This window comes from Mangifera indica, chromosome 15 (assembly GCF_011075055.1).
Source record: "Mangifera indica cultivar Alphonso chromosome 15, CATAS_Mindica_2.1, whole genome shotgun sequence".
Lineage (NCBI taxonomy): Eukaryota > Viridiplantae > Streptophyta > Magnoliopsida > Sapindales > Anacardiaceae > Mangifera > Mangifera indica.
In genome coordinates, this window is record NC_058151.1 from 3,275,120 (window position 1) to 3,294,315 (window position 19,196).

The window sequence follows — 19,196 nt, forward strand, 5'->3', positions numbered from 1 at the left end:
TAACAATCCGGAAATATCAATTATGACAGTTAATTTTAGTTATAGAAAAACTGTTTGAACCCATGATACCAAAACTATACATACTTAAGAGAAAACATGAATACGTAGAAAGAAGATTGAATGGACTGGTCTTTTGCTCTTAAAAGGTGCCGAGCCACCATCCTCGTGGCGCTCAATATGTCAATTCCATGAAAGTAGGACTGTAGCCAAACTTTAAACAACCTTACCTGCAACTGAAAGAGAAAGCTGATGCCACCACTTAAATCTAAGTTAAACCCTTTAATTCTGTGGCTATGCCTCAACTTTATCCACCACGTTTTATTTGATCAACTAGTAAACAACTGGGTCAAGAAAATAGCCAGTGGTGTAACAACTTGTGTGGTTTAGGGTTCATAGATGCATGCATATTAAACAGTGATTGGATCATACCAGACCCACATGCATGCATAAAACTTCTCCACTCTCTAGCTCACAAGCCTGTCCCTCTTACGAATTAAACATCGATTTTATGAACTTCCACATGCATTTTGAGTGAAGAGTTTTAGGACCAGATGAGTTATGGTTTAATGAATATTAACAAGTTGCCTATTGGCCGGAGATATTTTAATTCTATTAAAACAAATATGTGGAGACAGTAGGGACGATCTCAACTCGTCCTTTTCTCTCGTATGCAAAAATATCACACTTTGGTTAGCTTATAAAAGGGATGGCTCAACAATATTTGTATGTCTAGGTTAGATCTATTTTATGATACTCTAATAATATAAACCTATTTTTAGAAATTATTTTTCTTACCTTTTGAAAATTGAAATAGTTCTGTCATCCTTTTTTTTTTTTCCTTGCGTTTTCAAATCCAGATTCACACTTTCTGGGAGTCATTTATATTCAAAGAATAAATAATCTAAAGTAAAAGTACTTTGAAAAAGTGCCAGGAAAGAGATTCATAAAAATACGTAATTTATGTCATTTTGATTAATGATTAATGGAGGAAAAACGAAATATGAAGAAGGATATAATTTGCTGAGTATTGAAATATTGTAATTTTGTGTGATGCCCTTTCAATCGAAGTTGCAAAAGTTAATTTGATGAGTAATAAAATTGTGTAAAAGAACACAACAGTCAATAGTAGAAGATAACAAATAAGAGAAGAGTAAAATAATGAAGAAAATAAAGGAAAAGTAAAGAATATGTTTATCTTTTTTTTTATTATAGATATTTATCAAAAATAAAAAATAAAAAAATCATTATCCTAAAAGTAAGAATTTTTAGATATTTTAGCATTGGTTAGTAGCAAAATAGTCAATTTTTAACATTAATTAGCCCAAGTAATGAATTGAAATTGTTTAGGATTTAAAAAAGTTAAAATTTTATGGAATTAATAATTTTTTAATAAATACATTTTAAAAGTTATAACATATATATTAAATAAAAATATTGGGTCCTCATTTTTGCCTTAGACTGACTATTCAATTAATTTAAATTAGTACTCATAATTAAAATTTAATTAAGAGAATAAACTGCTTGAATATGTATTATCAAGACTTAACCAAAGGTATTTTAATTTTTTTAACAACCCGAATAAGTATTAACAATATATTTCAGAGTAATGTTATGTGTATATATTTTTAATATATAATTTAGATATAAAAATGATATGTTATAAAGTAATTGAATATTACTTTATATTTAATTCAAAATTATCTAGTTATATGATAATACATCATCTATATATTCAAATTATATATAAAAAATGTGTAAACATCATTTTATAGTTTTATTGTATATTTTAGTTTAGTTTTGTATTTTTCTAAGTTTTTATTTAGAGATTGCAGCTTAGCTCCCAAATGCCGGCAAACAAAATTAAAAAAAATTAATAATAATTTCAATAATTTAAAGGGATTAACACATGTTTTATGAAGCTTGACATATGGGGTCCCAGTCTTAGTTGGAATCAACTTTGTAGCCCTATAAATTGGCACCCTCTCTCCTCCACTTTCATCAACTCTGATTTCAAAGATTACTCGAAGAGATTAGCCATGGAAGGTTCAATTACAAAACACTTTCTCTACTCTTTTGTCTTTCTACTAGCCATTACTTCATACATCAACTCAAGCTCAGCCGATACTCGATTCCTCTATCGTAGTTCCCCTAAAACTGCCAACACAGAGTTCATTAAAACATCTTGTAGCTCCACAAAATATCCCAAACTTTGCTATACATCCCTTGTTGGCCATGCCAGCTTAATCCGAACTAGTCCTAAGCTCCTTGCCCATACAGCCCTCAATGTGACTCTTGCAACAACTAAATCGACGTCGGCTGTCATGTTGAAGATGTCGAAAGACTCCGGGATGAACCCTAGAGAGGTGGATGCCATGCAAGATTGCCTAGAGGAGTTGAGTGATTCAGTTGATGAGCTCAGAAGGTCTATTGGGGAGATGGGGCAAATAAAAGCTTCTAATTTTGAGGTTATGATGAGTGATATAGAGACTTGGGTTAGTGCTGCTTTGACAGATGAAAGTACTTGCAGTGATGGATTTAAACGTAACACAGTGAATGGGAAAATTGTGAGAAGCAGAATTGTGAAAATTGCTCATATGACCAGCAATGCCTTGGCTTTGATCAATAGCTATGCTTCTGTTCATTCTTAGTAATGATAAGAATTAGACAAAATGTGAGAGGTTTAGATACCTCATAGTTAGTACGTACAACTGTTATTGAGGTGGATTTCTATATATTTGCAGAATGTGTGTACTATATTGTAATTGAATTTATGCAAACTATAAGTTTCTTGCCATACTTGTATCATGGAATTTTTACTAAACATGTTCTCGAATTTGATTTTATTTCTTGTTCAGGTTCAGAAATTTGAGTTACAGATAACTCCAAGCAAATGTCACAGGTGCACAGAGAACCAGACAAACAAAGAGTTATCAACAAGAAGTATGGGCTCCAGATAATGATGACCATTGATGGAAAAAGTCCTGTCAAATTGTCTAAACGATTCCAAAACAGAAAATAAATTATTTAAACTAATGCAAGTTCACGAGGAAAATAATAATGTAATGGACTTTGTCCCTAAGTTACTATTTATCTCGTGGTTGAATGTGTGTATCAATCAAATTCATGAATTCTTGTTTTTAAATTAGGAACACTGTATGATTTACTAATACAAGGACAAGACAATCAACGCTCTCTCAAGTTTACTATATTTGAGTAAGAGACAATTCGATATGTAAAATTAGGTTTTTGGTCCACCCTTTCTCAAATGAAAAGAAAAAAAATTTGATAAAGATGGAAATAGAAACAGGGATAGAGTGAAAACAAAGATAAATATATTCCTCAAACTTTTTTCTTATATATTCTTTACAACTTTTTTTTTTTTTTATAGCTGGAATAAAGAGAAAATAGTGTGGAGACTTTGCCTTGCGAGGACGAGAAGGAAAGAAAATGTTTTTATCTGTGTGAAAGAGAAGAGAATTCTCCATTGTTTCTATAATAAGAATGGGAGGATAAAATATTTCTTTTGTGAGAATGAGGATTAAGATATTCGATCTTGTTTGCCCCATTGCAATCTGTAGACTTTGAGAGATATTTTGTACATTTGGAGCATTATTTGTATCATTAAACTTAGGACAGGGTGATATTGAATGGACAGAGCACTTACCATATCAGAAATCTATGGAACCATTAGCCATTTTCCATCTTTTCGGTTACAAACGTTATTTCAATCAACCCCTTTAATGCTCTAATGCAAATTAAATGATAAAAAGTTGGCTGGCCAGCAATAATTTGCGAAATTGCATTCATTTTAACAAATAATTGAACATTGCTTAAGCAAAGAAATTCCAAAGTTCATATGGTCCCAGTTGTCTGTCTTCACACTCCAAAACTAACCAGTTTCTAACAAGCTTTCATCCTCACTGTTTCCCCTGTTTCACAATTTCTGCATCCCCCAAAGTGATGCATGATTAAATTATGAAAAATTACCAATGAAGGAAGCAAGATTCTTTCTCACATGTTTGTGCTTCTTTTAATCAATTAAAGTTAGGTGTCTGACTCATGATAATTGTCACACAGACACAGTCAGCATCATATTTAAAAAAAATAATAAAAAAATGAAATAAAGCAAAGTCTGATAAAGATGGAAAACAATAAAGAAGGCATCTAAATATCTTAGTTATTTAACAATCTTTGTGAGGCATGCAAAGGATATAAAGTGAACCACAATAAAGAAGAAAAAGGTTTTGCTCTTATAACCATTATCATGGTTAGTAATTTTGGAGTTACAACTGGATCCGAAAATATTGAACTTACAGCAAACTGTCAAGAAGCTCTCTTAGGAGGAGACATGTTATCAATGAGGGAAATTATAGTACTGATCAGAAATATCTGTACCAGTGATCCTGTAAATATAGAAAAATTAAGTTAACAGTGTTCCATTTATATGAATAATACAATGTTGGCATTATTCAGATATTTAGTTAAGATAAAGATGTTCGACATACCAAGAACAACATGAGCAGTCTCAAGAAGTTCAAACTTCTTGGCTTCCCAGTCACTTGGGATTTTAATAACCTATAAAGTCAAAATCCCACAATTAAACTTTCAGGACAATAATTTTTGAGTTCATAAGATATCTGTTTATCTTAAGTAAATATGCATGTGTGTGAAGTGTGAATGACATATTTTTCTAGTTCAAATTCAATAATCATGCAGAATATGTTGCATGATGGAGGGCATCCACTATTCAGAAAGGCCTAATAGATCAACCAAAATATTCCATCCTTCGGCTATAATACCCAGCAGTTATAGTGAAGACTTTTGTATCAGAAGGAAATTTTATATCAATATACACACTGAAGCACTCTCCAGTACAAAACAAGAACACCTTGCACTGAAAACCAATGCTAATTTTGCCTCTTAGGAGTTTCACCATCACAGATTAACAGAAACATCCAAGGAGCTTGCATGCGTTAGATGCATCACCATTAAAAAAAGTCATCATTAAAGAGGAGTAATCAATGGTGCACTACTCAAATAACTCCCAAAAAGGTTAGGTCATTCACTCTTCCTACAAGCTTATCAAGCCCCTCTAGTCTTCAAAACCAAGGACTCATAGAAATGTGACACACTACCTAATTTGACTTCTATTGGTGAAAATCACTGCCCAACAACCAAATTCTCCATTTTTCCTTTATTAGATTTCCTGATTACATTTATCAACAAAAAGAACCATTATCATTCTGTCTCAGGCTTCTTTATATAGAATGAAAATAAAAACAATTTTACTCTTGTACACTGTTCCCTTCTAGTAACATGACACAATTTTCTTCACTAGCACAGGTTCCCCTGCATATATTACAACAATGAGATACAAGACTACCAGAGCTGCAGAAAATCAGACCTACATTCCCTTCAAACTTACCCTTCAGAAGCACCCCTCTCATAACCAACTTCACCAGTAGAATCTAACTACTCATTTTGTCAGCACTTGGGAAGTAGACCCCTCCCTTCAGCAACTCAAGCTCATCTAATATAAGTTGAAATGTATTATTAGAGACAAACAAATTCTCCAATTGTTTATTGGTTCAAGATTTAAAGCATTGATCATCCCCAGTTATCCATTTGATAACACAACATCACCAGTGCCATTATAGTTAACTCCAGATCAGATAAAAGATTGAAATGCTTAAACGTATACCATACATGTTAATTAGGTATACAAAATTCACTGTTTAGTAGAATTGGATCCAGTTCTACCAATTCAAGATTTAAAGCATTGATCATCCCCGGCTATCTGTTTGACTAGTGCCATTTTAGTTAACTCCAGCAGATAAAAGATTGAAATGCTTAAATGTATACCATTCATGTTAATTAGGTATATAAAATTCACTGTTTTGTAGAATTGGATTCAATTCACCATATTTAAAGAGACCTACAATTTTGCTCATTAGAAATCCAAATGTGTTAACCTTGCGACTTACAAATATTCAAGTTTAGGACCATTAAAACTAAACACATGTTTGTCTAGCAGACGAATCATGAAATTCATTCCATTCATCCTACTCTTCCTATGTTCCCCTTTTGACATCTGAAGCAAATTGTGTGATCATATATCCAATAAAAAATTAGCACAGGTTTCAAAGCACTATGGGAGGTTCATTATTTCCAATATTTAATCTAAGAAAAATCTGAAATATTTTAAACCTTGAGGAATTGAAAAAATTGGTATTATTAAACTATACAGAAAATTTAAAGAAATTAAAAAAGGAAAAATTATGAACCGACCTCTAAAATTGATTTAGCCTTGACAACACAAAATATTGAGAGAAGTATTGCAATAGATGATCCAAGCATGCAAACTCTCAACAGACTGATTTTACTTTGCTTTCGACCTACAACATATGATGATGATCTATCATTAAAATGGGTGCACAAGAACATAGCAACTCAAAGAGACACAAAGGAATTGGTGATGAACCTATTTCCCCTATGATAAGAGATATTAAGCCAAGAGAAGCAGACACAACAGCAAGCCTATTGGGGCCCTCCTCCTTTGTTGTAGATAGATATATGTAAACCGACCCTATCAAGTGGATGAAAGCCTGCAAACAAATACGCAAACCCTATTGTAAAGTCCTGTAATCAATCAAATTAAAGTCTGAAATATTCATATTTACACTAACGACACTGATGCTATCTGCAGATGCTAATGCAATAACTGTTGGATTAAACCCATCTTGAGGAATTACAACAAAAAATCCAAGAAAAAATTTAACCAGAAAAAAAAAAAAACCAAATTGACTGACTGAATCTTATTTCGAAATAAAAATCCCAAATTCCAATATTAAAACACAGGGAAATTTCGCAAGTAAACTATTGAAAGGTGAGTACCTGAGTGAAGATAAGAGCAGAGAGACGAACTTTCCCTTTCGCAACCCTTGTGTACCCTATGGTTAAATTTAAACAGCGAAAAATCAAACAGATACACTGAGATAATGGAATTGTTATTAACATAGGAGATGGAGCTTACGGGAATCGACGACCATGCGATAAGAAAAATCAGAGCCGTCGGTCCCAGATGGCCTTCCAGATGCAGAAATTTTTCTCTGCTGCATTTTGTTTTCTGAAAAGGCTCTGGGTTTTGAGTTTACCGCAGATTGACGAACAATGTGGGGGTTATGGGTAGCTTCGTATAAGATCTTCTGGTTTTAAAGTGATCCTTCAATTTTTAATGTTATCATCTTAGCCCAACAAGTTTTATTTATTATTTTTTCCTTCCAATTGCATTATTGCAAATGGGGATTATTTCAATTAGATATGTTAAAACTAATATAATGCGGAATAAATTACTGTACTAAATTGATTTGGTTGAATTTATAAATTAAAAGGAGGATAAATTTGGGGTTACATTACCATTATTATCTCTATTACCATTAATCTTATTTGAAATGTTGTTTTAAATTATAAAATTATAGAATCATAAATAGATAGAGGAATGATCTCATTCCATTGTAAATAACTATAACTCAAATTCTAGGACTAACGACTAGAGAAACAACCCTGTCTTCATTTGATACAGTCACATCTGAAGTTAGAATTAGTATTCCTTTGATGGAATGATTGTTTCATTGTGCCTATAGAATTTTAGTCATTTTAGAAAACTTTAACATTTTTATTTTTTGTTTTAATTGTTTTTTCTTCTTCTTTGGGACTGGGGTTTAGGAGTTACATAAAGGATGTTTAGCCCTAAAAGTGCCAAACTAATTATTATTATAGAATGACTTAGCAAATAAACCTAAGGATTGTTTTCCCAAAGGCTATTACAATGGGGAACTTGTGACTTATTTCAACATATGTACTAGTTTTGTTAGCTCATATGAGTAGATTACTAAATCCTTCTCTCAGCTTAGTCTGATTGACATATACAAATACAATTTTCACACACACACACATATATATATATTTCTTTTTTATGAAAAATAATATTATACGTATCCACTTTAAATATATAAATAGGTACACATTTATATATGTCATCATATGATTGAATATTATTTTATCCTTAATTCAAAATTATTCAATCACATGATGACACATATCAAGTGTATATAATTTTTGTGTATTCAAAGTAGGTACACATAGTTTTATTGTTTTAGAACAATGTTATATATACAGAGTTTTCGTACAAAATTTCGGTATATAGATAATATGTCATTATGTGATTAAATATTATTTTATCTTTAATTTAAAAAAATTATCTATCATATAATGATATATTATTTGTGTATCTAAATTATATATAAAAAAAATATGTACTAATGGTTTTATTGTAATGTTAATATCCTAGATTACAAAGTTGTGACATAAGACATGTAGAACTATAAAATAAAGGGAATATAAAGAAAAATGAAGGATGACAAGATGATCACCTATTTATTGAGTATTTAGCAAATAAACCAAATTGTTTTTCTTATCAAGAATCTAAATCCCAATACAATCCAATGACATAGATCCATATCTGCATGAATTCATCCCAGATTCTGACTACTTATTTGATAATCGAAACTTTTTCAGGCTTGAAACCTCCCTTCTTTTCAAGTCAAATTCTGGAATTTTATTACATATTATACTAAGTATAATTAGAATCAAATGTGAGTTTCCAAGTTCCAACTATGAATTACTTTTGAAGTAAGCCAATACACCAACAAATGGTGCATTGATATAAGTGGTGGGTTCTGATTGAGGAGGACGATTCCGGTCGTCTATGTACAGATCATTTTCATCAGGCCCTCCAACAATGGCCCCTGTAAGCATGTTGTAGTTTCGATATTTCATTTCAAAGAAATATGTCCCACCTTTACATGTTATGTGCCGCGGATGTGCATCAATGGAAGGCATGCAAGACCCTCGATGATGTATTTTTACAGGAAACTTTCGCCCATATCCCACCATGTAAGACATCTTCATTGGGTTGCTTCCTAAAATATAATCAACCTGGCTTTTTGCTACATCAACAAGCCTGGATGGAGGAGTGGGAGCGTTGTTGCCACATTGAACCTGTCTATTATTTGCCGCTTTCAAGTAGTTCGAGTATACAAGAAGAAGAAAAGAAATGGCTGTAACGTGTTGTGTGTTGCTTCCTCCTGGTTTGAACAATAGCCCACCTGACAGATAGCTTCATCTGTTAAATTATAGTTCATCTTAAAGCAAATGACATCCAGTACGGTGTTGTTACCTGGAGAATATGTGACGGATTTGGTGGGTGATTCAGGCAGCACAGAACAAACAAATTTATCTGCGTTGGAAACAAAAGGATTGGCATTGGGGTTGTTCATCACACACTGTTGTTGAAAACATCATCACACAAAATTAGAATATGTTAGAAAATTTTTTTACATGGGCTAACATCAATTATGATTTTAATTTAAATAGAACTGAGTGATAAAATAATTAAATAATAATTTACAAATAAGTTTAGACAATAAAAATACAATAATACATTTATGCTCTAGTAAGTAATATTGGTTGACTAAATTCCTATTCAGAGACCAAAACGGTATAATTTTACTTATTAAATTAGGGTTTAAATTAGAATGCAGGGTGTTTCATGTAATTCTATGACTTTAAAGTTTAATTTAATAATTTATGTCTTATTGTATGAATTTTTAGGTATTTTAATGATCAAAAGTTTAATTTAATATTTAATGTCTTATATGTAGATTTTGTGGAATTTGGATTGCATGGTTTTATTTACAAAATGTTCAGTTGGAGCATTTTTGAATGAATCAGAGCAAGGTGAGATGGTTTACCTGAGAGACAAGTATGTTGATTCCAGCGTTCTTTGAATCCCATCCGAATTCATAATTGTCCAGGATTTGATTATTTTGCACAACATAGTTCCAGTAAGTTTCTAACCCTGTCGCTTTGAATAACCAAGCTGCTCCCCAGATCAGTTCATCCTGAAATGCAGAATCTCATCAAATTAATGAAATTTATCTTGCAAATAAAAAAGTATTTAATTCTCCAAACTTTACCATGTAGCCATTGTAATCGCAGTAAAAAGGGCAGACTCCTTCACCAACACTGGGATTATAAGAGCCCTGAAACTTCTGTGCAAATTCATAAACCTGAGATGCTCTCTGGAGAAGCAATGTAGAGTAGACACCATCAACGGACTTGAAAACCATGGAAGAGGCTGCAAGGGCAGCGGCGATTTCAGCAGAAACTTCTGAGCCGGGGTGTGTTGTATTAACAACATAGGAGGTTCTGGGGGTATCCATATCTTCTGGTCTCTCCCAGCAGTTGTGGTCGCCAATGGGGTGGCCAACTTGGGCTGCCACTTTTCCAGGGACACTAGTGGCCTTCAGAAAATAGTCTGTGCCCCATTTCAGAGCATCTAAAGCGTATCGTTTATCTGCGCCCATCTGATCACCAAACTCTAAGATGCTCCATGCCAGCATTGTTGTAGTGAAAGCCATCGGAAAATTGAATTTTACGTTGTCTCCGGCGTCGTAGTAACCACCTACCAAGTCTAGCTGAAAATTGCACATTTGAATGCCAGAAATTACAAACGCTACTAGCAATAATCCCACAAATCTTAATTATATAAGAGTTCATTCTTCCATACAACAATCAAGAAAATAGGACGTTGACTCAATGGAAAGAGTAAAAATAAGGACTTACACCAACATCGGAGCCATCATAAAGAGCAGAATCTTTTCTCCAAGTCATCCTTTGTGTGGAGGGTATTTTCCCTGACCTCTGGCCTTCAAAGAACAAAATGCTCTTTGACAATGCATCTCCATAATCATGTGAAGCCACCTTCACCACCATTATCATCCCTACCAACACTTTCAGAGTCATCAATTTTCCACCCATCTTTTCTTTCTGCTTCCTTTACCTCCCCTTCCTCTACAACTCGTAACCCTCTTTCCTTTGTGTTAATTAACAAGCGTTTGTTTAAATAATATCTCCCATCTCCCATTATGTTGAGTCCTATTAAGGGATAATATTAAATGTCTTGACATTTATATTGGTTTTCAAATTTATTACAAAAATTTGATATTTAAAGTGTAATTTATTTTTTATAAAATTGCAAAATTAAACAGGAAGAGAATAAAATTTGCATATCCCAGTAATAAATAGAGGAAACTTAATAATGATGTCAAAGCAAATTTAGTAAAATATACGTGGTATGAGAAGGAAATGGTAGATAATATCAGTCATAATTTTCTTAATTTTTTGAGTCTATTAGTATGGGATTACTTTCCTAATTAGTCAATTACTTAGGATATTATTCAAATAAAGAAAATTTAGACAGCAATGAAATAGGTAAAATAATAATTAATTTTAATTAAATTTTTGTGGTTCATGCAGTGATTGGATTTCGTTAATTGGGCTTAAGCAAATATTGGATTCAGCTCATGTGGATGTTGGGCATGGGTATCGGCAAATTTGATAAGTGTTTTATGATACAATATAAATATAAAATAATATGTATTTTAAGGTATAATAAATATATTATATGATATGATATATATTTTATAATATGATATATATTATCAATATGAATTAATATATTTTTTAGAGAAAATGATGTATTAATTAAATTTTTTTATTATTTTATTTTTTAAAATTCATATTAAATAATATCATATGATACAAAAAAATTAAATTTTTAATATATAATATGATACGCGATTCAATTACTATTATGTTACATTGTATTGAGCGCTTAGAGAAAAGATGTGGATTAGCTAAATAAATTTATTTATTAAGACAGTCTAACTTAAAATTACAACTAAACTTCATGAAGCAAAAAACAAACCGGAACTTTTGTTACGGGAGTCAATTTAAAAAACATATATGAAATGAAATATATCATCCCTAAAATGTAAATAAATATAAAATAAAAAATATATTGACAAGTAAATAATATTACAAAATTCAATGAATTATAACAAATCAATTACATTAATTGTCTTATATCCTCCCTGTTCTGAAATTATTACAGAATAATTTTTGCGGGGAAATTAATTAAAATAAACAATCAGTTTGTCACATAAACTTTTTTCGGTAAGAATTCTTAGTTTTTAATTTTTTAAACAAATCATATTTTTCATTCCAAAAATACCCCTCATTTTATATCTCAGCGTTTATAGTAGATTTCATAGTAGTTTTCGCAGATAAATCGCTTATATTTCAGAGGATACGTATTAAGCTTAATTTTTTTGTAATGAATAAGATTAATTTTTTATATAATAATTGATTCTTATATACTTTTATATAATTACAAAATGATAGATATACGAGCGTTTTCTCAAAATGATGTGTTTTTCCAAATGTGTGCAAAAATGTGCAAAATGGTGCGTGAAAGGGTGCGGGTGCGTAGAAGGGTGCGACAACGCTGAAGGGGTGCAGGTGCGTGGAAGGGTGCGACAAATTTGGAAAGGGTGCGTGAAGGGTGCAATTTCCCACACCCCTTTATATATATATATATATATATATATATATAATATAATATAATATAATATAATATATATTTTTTTATATTCCATGCATCCGCACCCGCACCCGTTCCTGCACCCCTTCACGCACCCTTTCCAAATTGTCGCACTCTTTCACGTACCCGCACCCCTTCACGCACCTTTTCCAAATTGCAACACCATTTCACGCACCCGCACCCCTTCACGCACCTGCACCCATTCCCGCACCATTTCCAAATTGTTACACCCTTTCACACACCCGCAACCCTTCTCGCACCCTTTCACGCATCATTTGGCACATTTTCGCACTCGCTCGAAAAAAAATGTAACGTTTTTAAAAAACGTCCGGTATATCAATCATTTTGTAATTGTATAAATGTATATAAGAATCAATTATTATATAAAAAATTAATCTATTTTTCATCTATAGATATTATTTATTATAGAAAAATTAAATTAATGCATATCGTTTGAAATATAAGAGATTAATGTTGTAAAAGCTACTGTAAAAGTTGAGAAATTAGAAGAAGGGTATTTTTGGAAAAAAAATATGATTTACTTAAAAAGGTAAAAACTAAGAATTTGTATCGAAAAAGGTTTACGCGGCAAACTGATTACCTATTTTAATTAATTTTCCATTTTTTTTGACAATACCTTTATGTGTGAATGTATATATATGTATGTATATATAATTAATTAATTAATAATTAATTAATCTGCTTAGAATCTTGTTCCAATTGACTAAAGAAAAAAGCCACGGCTGGAAATTCCCTAAAACGAAAGCCATAGAAAAAGGGCAAAAGAAAAAATCCCAAGAGGAGCCCCACGAGGACCAATCATCCCCATCCAAGAAAATTATGAGTTTAGAGATTGATTTTATAATAATTATATCACATAAATTAAGAAGATATTGATTATAACAGTTATTTATTTTATTTTTTATATATATAAAATCATTTTTTTATTATACAAATATAATCGTTTTTCAAATTAATTTTGTCTTTAAAAGAAAAAGATTATGATATTTGTGATTGATTAGATAGTTAAACGGATTAGTTAATCAATCAATTTTTTAATAATAAGTTGGTTCTTTGAGTGTTTAGTTGACCGGTCAACCACTCAACAAACCTCTCTACTATCAAAGTTATCAGAAATTTTCATATTTTCATTTTATTTCATCTCATATTTTAGTCTTAGTTGGGTGAGTGGAGTAGTTTTATATCTTGATTTAATGAGTTTACGCTTAGTTGAGTGAATATTGACTAGATAAGTACAAAATCTAAAGATATTTTAAATATTTTATGTTTATAATAAAAAAAACCAACTATATATCTATATATATAAAAAAAAAAAGATATTTTAATCAATATCCTTAAATTAAGAGTTTAATATTAATATAACATTATCAAATCTCAAACCTAAATCTTTCACTTGAAAATTGTGCATACTTAATCATTCAAACTACCCTTTATACTGGGAAAAAAATATTTAATCCCACAGGATAATAGTTTGTTCATCTTAGTAACATTTTGTTATCAAATCACCTAAAGAGGAGCCAGCGTCACTCACTTTCAGTATATATAGTGATGTGCCATTTTTCAATCTTTTAATGCACTTAGGCTTCGTTCTTGGTGCCTTTCCTTCTCTATAATTTTACTTCAATTTCAAGGGAACATCATGACTTAGATATGCTGTACATCCAGAATCAATCAATAGGAAAAATTGAGAAGTCTCAATTGTAAAATCTAAGCTGGCTAACTCAGCCATAAGCATGCAATCTAAAATATAATGTGTCCTAATTTAATATTACGTTTGAAACCCAACAAAATAAGTGGAAAGTAAATCAACCCATTGGTCTGGAGCCCATGTACCGAACATCTTGCCAAGCATACATAACGAGCAATCGTCCACAAACAAAATCCGATCTTGGTTAAATTAGCATCATTTTGATTTGATTCTCAAATTTTACATAATTTAATTTACAACCTCAGTAGATCCAAAACAACTACTTTGAATCCAATCGTACAATAGCAAGAATTTGGGCAAACCTTTATTCAACCATGCACAACAATGCACAGTAATACCTATTAAAATATATGCGTCAATGCATATCGAGTAAATACTTTAGACATCTACACAAAAAACCAAAATACTTCTATGTTGAAACTCAGTTGATCAGTTCAGGTAAATTGATCGATCAAATTTTATATTTCTAAATTTTTTTATGTGAATTCTAAGATTTTGCCTAGGTTATTCTAATCCAAAGGGTTTATAAAGGCATGAAACACTTTCGCTTAGATCTTGGACGTATCAGGAGATGTTCTCAATCAATTATCATGTAAAAAGTCACACGGTAACACGAGATATGATCATAAAAGCATGTGCCCTCTTATACAACCCTTGCTTATCCACTACTTGCTATCATAATTACATGTTACCAATAAAATATTTAAAAGAAAAAGATGAGTGAGAATCACTTACTAAATAGAAGACACTACGTTCTACACTTCATTTCTTATATTCTTTTCCATACTTAAATCTTACATTTCCATAAAGTATAAGTTAGTCGTTTAAGTTATACTTTTTGGAAAACCCAAAAGTTTGATGACATGGAATGCAAATGCATGAAAAACAATACTAATAAAAGTATTGGTGAAAATATTTTATAAAATATCATTTTTCTAAAAATTGCAAGGATTTGACATTTTGATCATGTGAGTAATATAATTGTGCAATCCCATCTTCATACATATATCTATTAGATCACTATAACATATTTGTGTCCTATATGATAGTTAGTATTGTATGATACGTGATACATATTGTATAATATGATCTAGATAAAAAATGATATGTATCTTAAGGTATATCGAAAATTAATTCGATATAATATGCATATCATATGATATGATACCTATCATATGCCTTTTTAGACTAAATTGGGTACGTCAAATTAAAAAATAAGTCATCAAATTGGATTTTAAAAAAAACCAGTTTTAAAATTTATTGTATTTAATTTAATTTTTTTAACTTTTTAAAATTTATCTCCACATAAATTCATAAATACATTAAACCGTCAACAATACTCTATAGTTATTTTCTCTGAACTTTCCAAATTCCTAAGGCCAAACGACTATTTCCCACCCAAGGTTTGATGTTTTCTCAAAAGTCCCCCCTTTAACTATGGAAACATCAAACACCCACCCATGGCCGGTTAGATTTAACCAAACCCTAACGGTGGTAGGGGTAAAATCGTCATTTTTACTATAATATTAAAAATAAACTAAAATAGAATCCAATTTTGCCCCCCTAAACTTTAAAAACTAAAATTTTCCCCCAGCCTAAGTTTTAAAAAATGACAGTTTCACCCTAGGGTTTGGTTTTGAAATCTCCGGCGACCGTTCCGGCTCCATTGCCGACGGTCTCTCCCTCCCAAAGCAACCTCTCATTCCAGCAAATGTTTTCCTCCCATTTGGAGGATCGATCGGCGTCGACTTGGCCTTGGGAGACGAAAAACTTCGTCGGGGAAGACGAAGTTCTTCGTCTCCCCAGACGAAGACGACGGCGGCGGCTTCGTCTGGGGAGACGAAGACAACGGCGTCGGCTTCGTCTGGGGAGACGAAGACGACGGCGTCGGCTTCATCTGGGGAGACGAAGAACTTCGTCTTCCCCGACGAAGTTTTTCGTCTCCCAAGGCCAAGCCGATGCCGATCGATCCTCCAAATGGGAGGAAAACATTTGCCGGAAGGAGAGGTTGCTTCGGGAGGGAGAGGTCGTCGGCAATGGAGCCGGAATGGTCGTCGGAGATTTCAAAACCAAACCCTAGGGTGAAACTGCCATTTTTTAAAACTTAGGCTGGGGAAAAATTTTAGTTTTTAAAGTTTAGGGGGGCAAAAGGAGATAAAATTTTCAGGCGTTAGGGTTTGGTTAAATCTAACAGGCCATGGGTGGGTGTTTGATGTTTCCATAGTTAAAGGGGGGACTTTTGAGAAAACATCAAACCTTGGGTGGGAAATAGTCGTTTGGCCAATTCCTAATTCAAAAACTTTGTCACAACCAGGGCTAGCAAAACCTAGCACTACAGAAGTACTAAAGATTCTGCAAGTGATTAAGCAGTACAGTAAAGGTAAATTAATTCATCTTTTGCTTCTTGTACATGTTATTTGCTTACAATAGGATAAAAAAATTATATTATATATGTTGAGTTGCTGACAACCCAACCTAATACAGGGGAAAATAAATACTTGCTTTTATCTTATTCTTCCTGCTTTTAATAAAAGGATGGAAGCTTGTATGATTGAGAGCAAAAGTTGAGTTCATTCAAGAGTAAAAAGTTGAATATAGAATGTTTTGGTTGTTTTGATTTGGTTAATGGATGTAATATTTAAGGATATGTTAAATTTTGAAATAAGAATGACTTTCTTATGGTAAAGTTTGATATTTAATATATAACTTCATATTTCTATTTATTTTTTTATTGCATTATTATTTTTCATGATGAAATTTAATTCTAAATTATTTTCCTATACTCTTTTTTCAACTAAGTTAGTTACAATTTGATGAGCTAATTTTAGTTTTTCATTTATATTTGGATTGAAAATATTGGTTACATTAAATTGAAATGGAATACAAAAAGGAAAATACAAAAAAAAAAACTTTAATTTATTTTTTAAAATTTATTATTATTTTATTTAAAAAGGCATATCACACAATACGATATACGATACGAAAAATTAAGTTTTCAATATATACGATACACGATTCAACTATCATAGTGTCCTATTATGAGCATGTATATGAAAAATCTCATATGTGCCCTCTTATAACAACCTTTATAAGAAATCATATCTTTTAAAAAATATCATGAAAATTATGTTTTTATGGGTGTCACACAAATGTAAAACATACAAAACAAATTCAACACGTGTATTATGGGTACTTTAGGCCCACATATATACTATAATATCAAGTCCCACATGGCTTTACACCCTAGAAACTTAGAAAACATGTAAAAATTTGAACTTATGCATAAAAATTTGTTATATGTTTTCATGAAATCTATGAACTCAATCCTTTTATAAACATCACTTAGGTTTACATATGGCTTTCACATTTCTTAATGTGATTATGACTCATGCCTCGATTCATAGTTTACTCTAGGCATGTTTCAAGACTACTAAATACCATCATCGTCCCTTTAAGAACATGTGGTACAATTTTCAGAATAGTTGTTCACTTTTGGAGAACGTACATTCATAATTCTTTCTTAATGTATCACCATTCATCACTCATGAATCATCATCTTAAACAATCATTGTTTCTTTCTTCATAATAATTCATACATTTAACTATAAAATGACTGTTTAAGACTAAAAATGTGCGTTCAACATAATATCATAAACACCTATCTAACTTTCTCTTTCACAACAGTTCATTTGGGTAAGGGTATTTTTTGTCATTTCATATACGAATGATCATACTATTATTTAGCATGAACGTTCATAATGACCTAGTATACGTGGCAGGAATAACTACTACTATATTTGGGATGAACAATCCATTGTGAATCTAATAGCTCTGATACAACTAAGGAACAACCATTCTTATCCTTGAAATGGTTGTTCCATTATGTTTGTGGTGATGATATTTTGTTTTTTCGGAGTTCCTTAGCTAAAATAGGTCATATTAATAAACTATAATCCCTAACACATTTTTCATACTCAAAATCATCCACTTAAACTTTAATTGTAACATATTAGAATTCCGAAAACCAACATTATTAAATATCTTTCACAATCCCTTTCTATTTCAGTGATTCATGATATTTCTCGTATAATCCACACACACAAATGTTACTCAATTTTAATCCCTTATATTACCAAATTTAATCCACAAAACAGCATCCAAAATTCTTAATTTCATCAAGTAAACACAAAATAAATAATTTTCTTCTACTTGCTTGGTCGTCTAGCTTGAAGGATTTATTGCAACACTTTAGATCACAATCAGCCTCAAATCTAGACTTTGGACACTGAAATTTTGAAAGAACTGTATTAGAGATATCTATGTGTTTGGAAAATGTTTAGATCATGTAGATAATGCTTATTTTTATAGAATTTGAAATCTATAACCATTGAAATGGTTGTCTCCCTTAGTGGAATGATTGTTCACCATTAATCCACTTATGGCGTGCCACACTATTAGATTTGTCCATTTGACACTTCCTGAACAAGCATTCACCCACATTAAATAGTTGTTTGACTATTTATTTTTTAATTTCTTCAACTTAATCTCGTTCTAACATATTGACACATTAGGATGACCTAAAACTTTAATGAAAAAGAAAAAATTAGCCATAGTATGCCCTTGTGGGTATTATGCACATTTTAATGTTTAATACCTATTGTCATCCAAGTGATTGTGAAATCTTGATTGACCATATGATATCCATCTGTGTAAAAGTAGCAAAGAGTTTCCATAGTGTTATTATCACTTTTGAAATTGAGGGGATAATTGTTATACGATCAAAACTTCTCCTTGAAATCAACTTATGGATACAACTCTTAATAGCACCTAACATTTACTAAAGAAACATTACCCTACCTCACAATTAGATTTTTAGTCAAGGCATTATTGTATTTTTGGATGATTCAAGGCATCAAAATATATAATAGAAACCGTAGTACACATAATGTATATTCACTTCAA

General features: G+C 31.5%; 3 protein-coding genes across 4 annotated transcripts; 1 reads left to right on the top strand and 2 right to left on the bottom strand.

The window, feature by feature from the left end:
- Positions 1–1,979: 1,979 nt before the first annotated feature.
- Positions 1,980–2,794, top strand: LOC123197565 (21 kDa protein-like). The gene has a single exon (XM_044611883.1). The coding sequence runs from the start codon at positions 2,037–2,039 to the stop codon at positions 2,646–2,648; it is 612 nt and encodes a 203-aa protein (XP_044467818.1). The 5' UTR covers positions 1,980–2,036; the 3' UTR covers positions 2,649–2,794.
- Positions 2,795–3,666: 872 nt separating this feature from the next.
- LOC123197313 lies at positions 3,667–7,194 on the bottom strand. Of its 2 annotated transcripts, XM_044611553.1 has the most exons (7): positions 7,034–7,194; positions 6,895–6,950; positions 6,482–6,605; positions 6,289–6,395; positions 4,506–4,575; positions 4,315–4,403; positions 3,667–3,943 (listed from the first exon to the last, which is right to left on the bottom strand). In XM_044611553.1, the coding sequence occupies exons 1-6, from the start codon at positions 7,116–7,118 to the stop codon at positions 4,324–4,326; spliced, it is 522 nt and encodes a 173-aa protein (XP_044467488.1). In that variant the 5' UTR covers positions 7,119–7,194; the 3' UTR covers positions 3,667–3,943; positions 4,315–4,323. The 2 variants fall into 2 exon arrangements, with proteins under 2 accessions (XP_044467488.1, XP_044467487.1); XM_044611552.1 differs by lacking the exon at positions 3,667–3,943 and having other exon boundaries at positions 4,143–4,403.
- A 1,347-nt stretch (positions 7,195–8,541) lies between these two features.
- On the bottom strand, positions 8,542–10,899 carry LOC123198347 (endoglucanase 8-like). Its single transcript, XM_044613040.1, has 5 exons — positions 10,687–10,899; positions 10,038–10,538; positions 9,813–9,962; positions 9,239–9,344; positions 8,542–9,167 (listed from the first exon to the last, which is right to left on the bottom strand). The coding sequence occupies exons 1-5, from the start codon at positions 10,879–10,881 to the stop codon at positions 8,674–8,676; spliced, it is 1,446 nt and encodes a 481-aa protein (XP_044468975.1). The 5' UTR covers positions 10,882–10,899; the 3' UTR covers positions 8,542–8,673.
- Positions 10,900–19,196: the final 8,297 nt, after the last annotated feature.

Bases quoted from the DNA above. Each gene is read 5' to 3' on its own strand.
- LOC123197565 (XM_044611883.1), top strand. From the start codon at position 2,037: ATGGAAGGTTCAATTACAAAACACTTTCTCTACTCTTTTGTCTTTCTA.
- LOC123197313 (XM_044611553.1), bottom strand. From the start codon at position 7,118: ATGCAGCAGAGAAAAATTTCTGCATCTGGAAGGCCATCTGGGACCGAC. The intron at 6,951-7,033 runs GTAAGCTCCATC...ATTTAACCATAG, and splicing joins TCGCATGGTCGTCGATTCCC to GGTACACAAGGGTTGCGAAA. The intron at 4,576-6,288 runs GTCGGTTCATAA...TTGACTTTATAG, and splicing joins AGGCTAAATCAATTTTAGAG to GTTATTAAAATCCCAAGTGA.
- LOC123198347 (XM_044613040.1), bottom strand. From the start codon at position 10,881: ATGGGTGGAAAATTGATGACTCTGAAAGTGTTGGTAGGGATGATAATG. The intron at 10,539-10,686 runs GTAAGTCCTTAT...TGCAATTTTCAG, and splicing joins ATGATGGCTCCGATGTTGGT to CTAGACTTGGTAGGTGGTTA. The intron at 9,168-9,238 runs GTAACAACACCG...GCTATCTGTCAG, and splicing joins ATCCGTCACATATTCTCCAG to GTGGGCTATTGTTCAAACCA.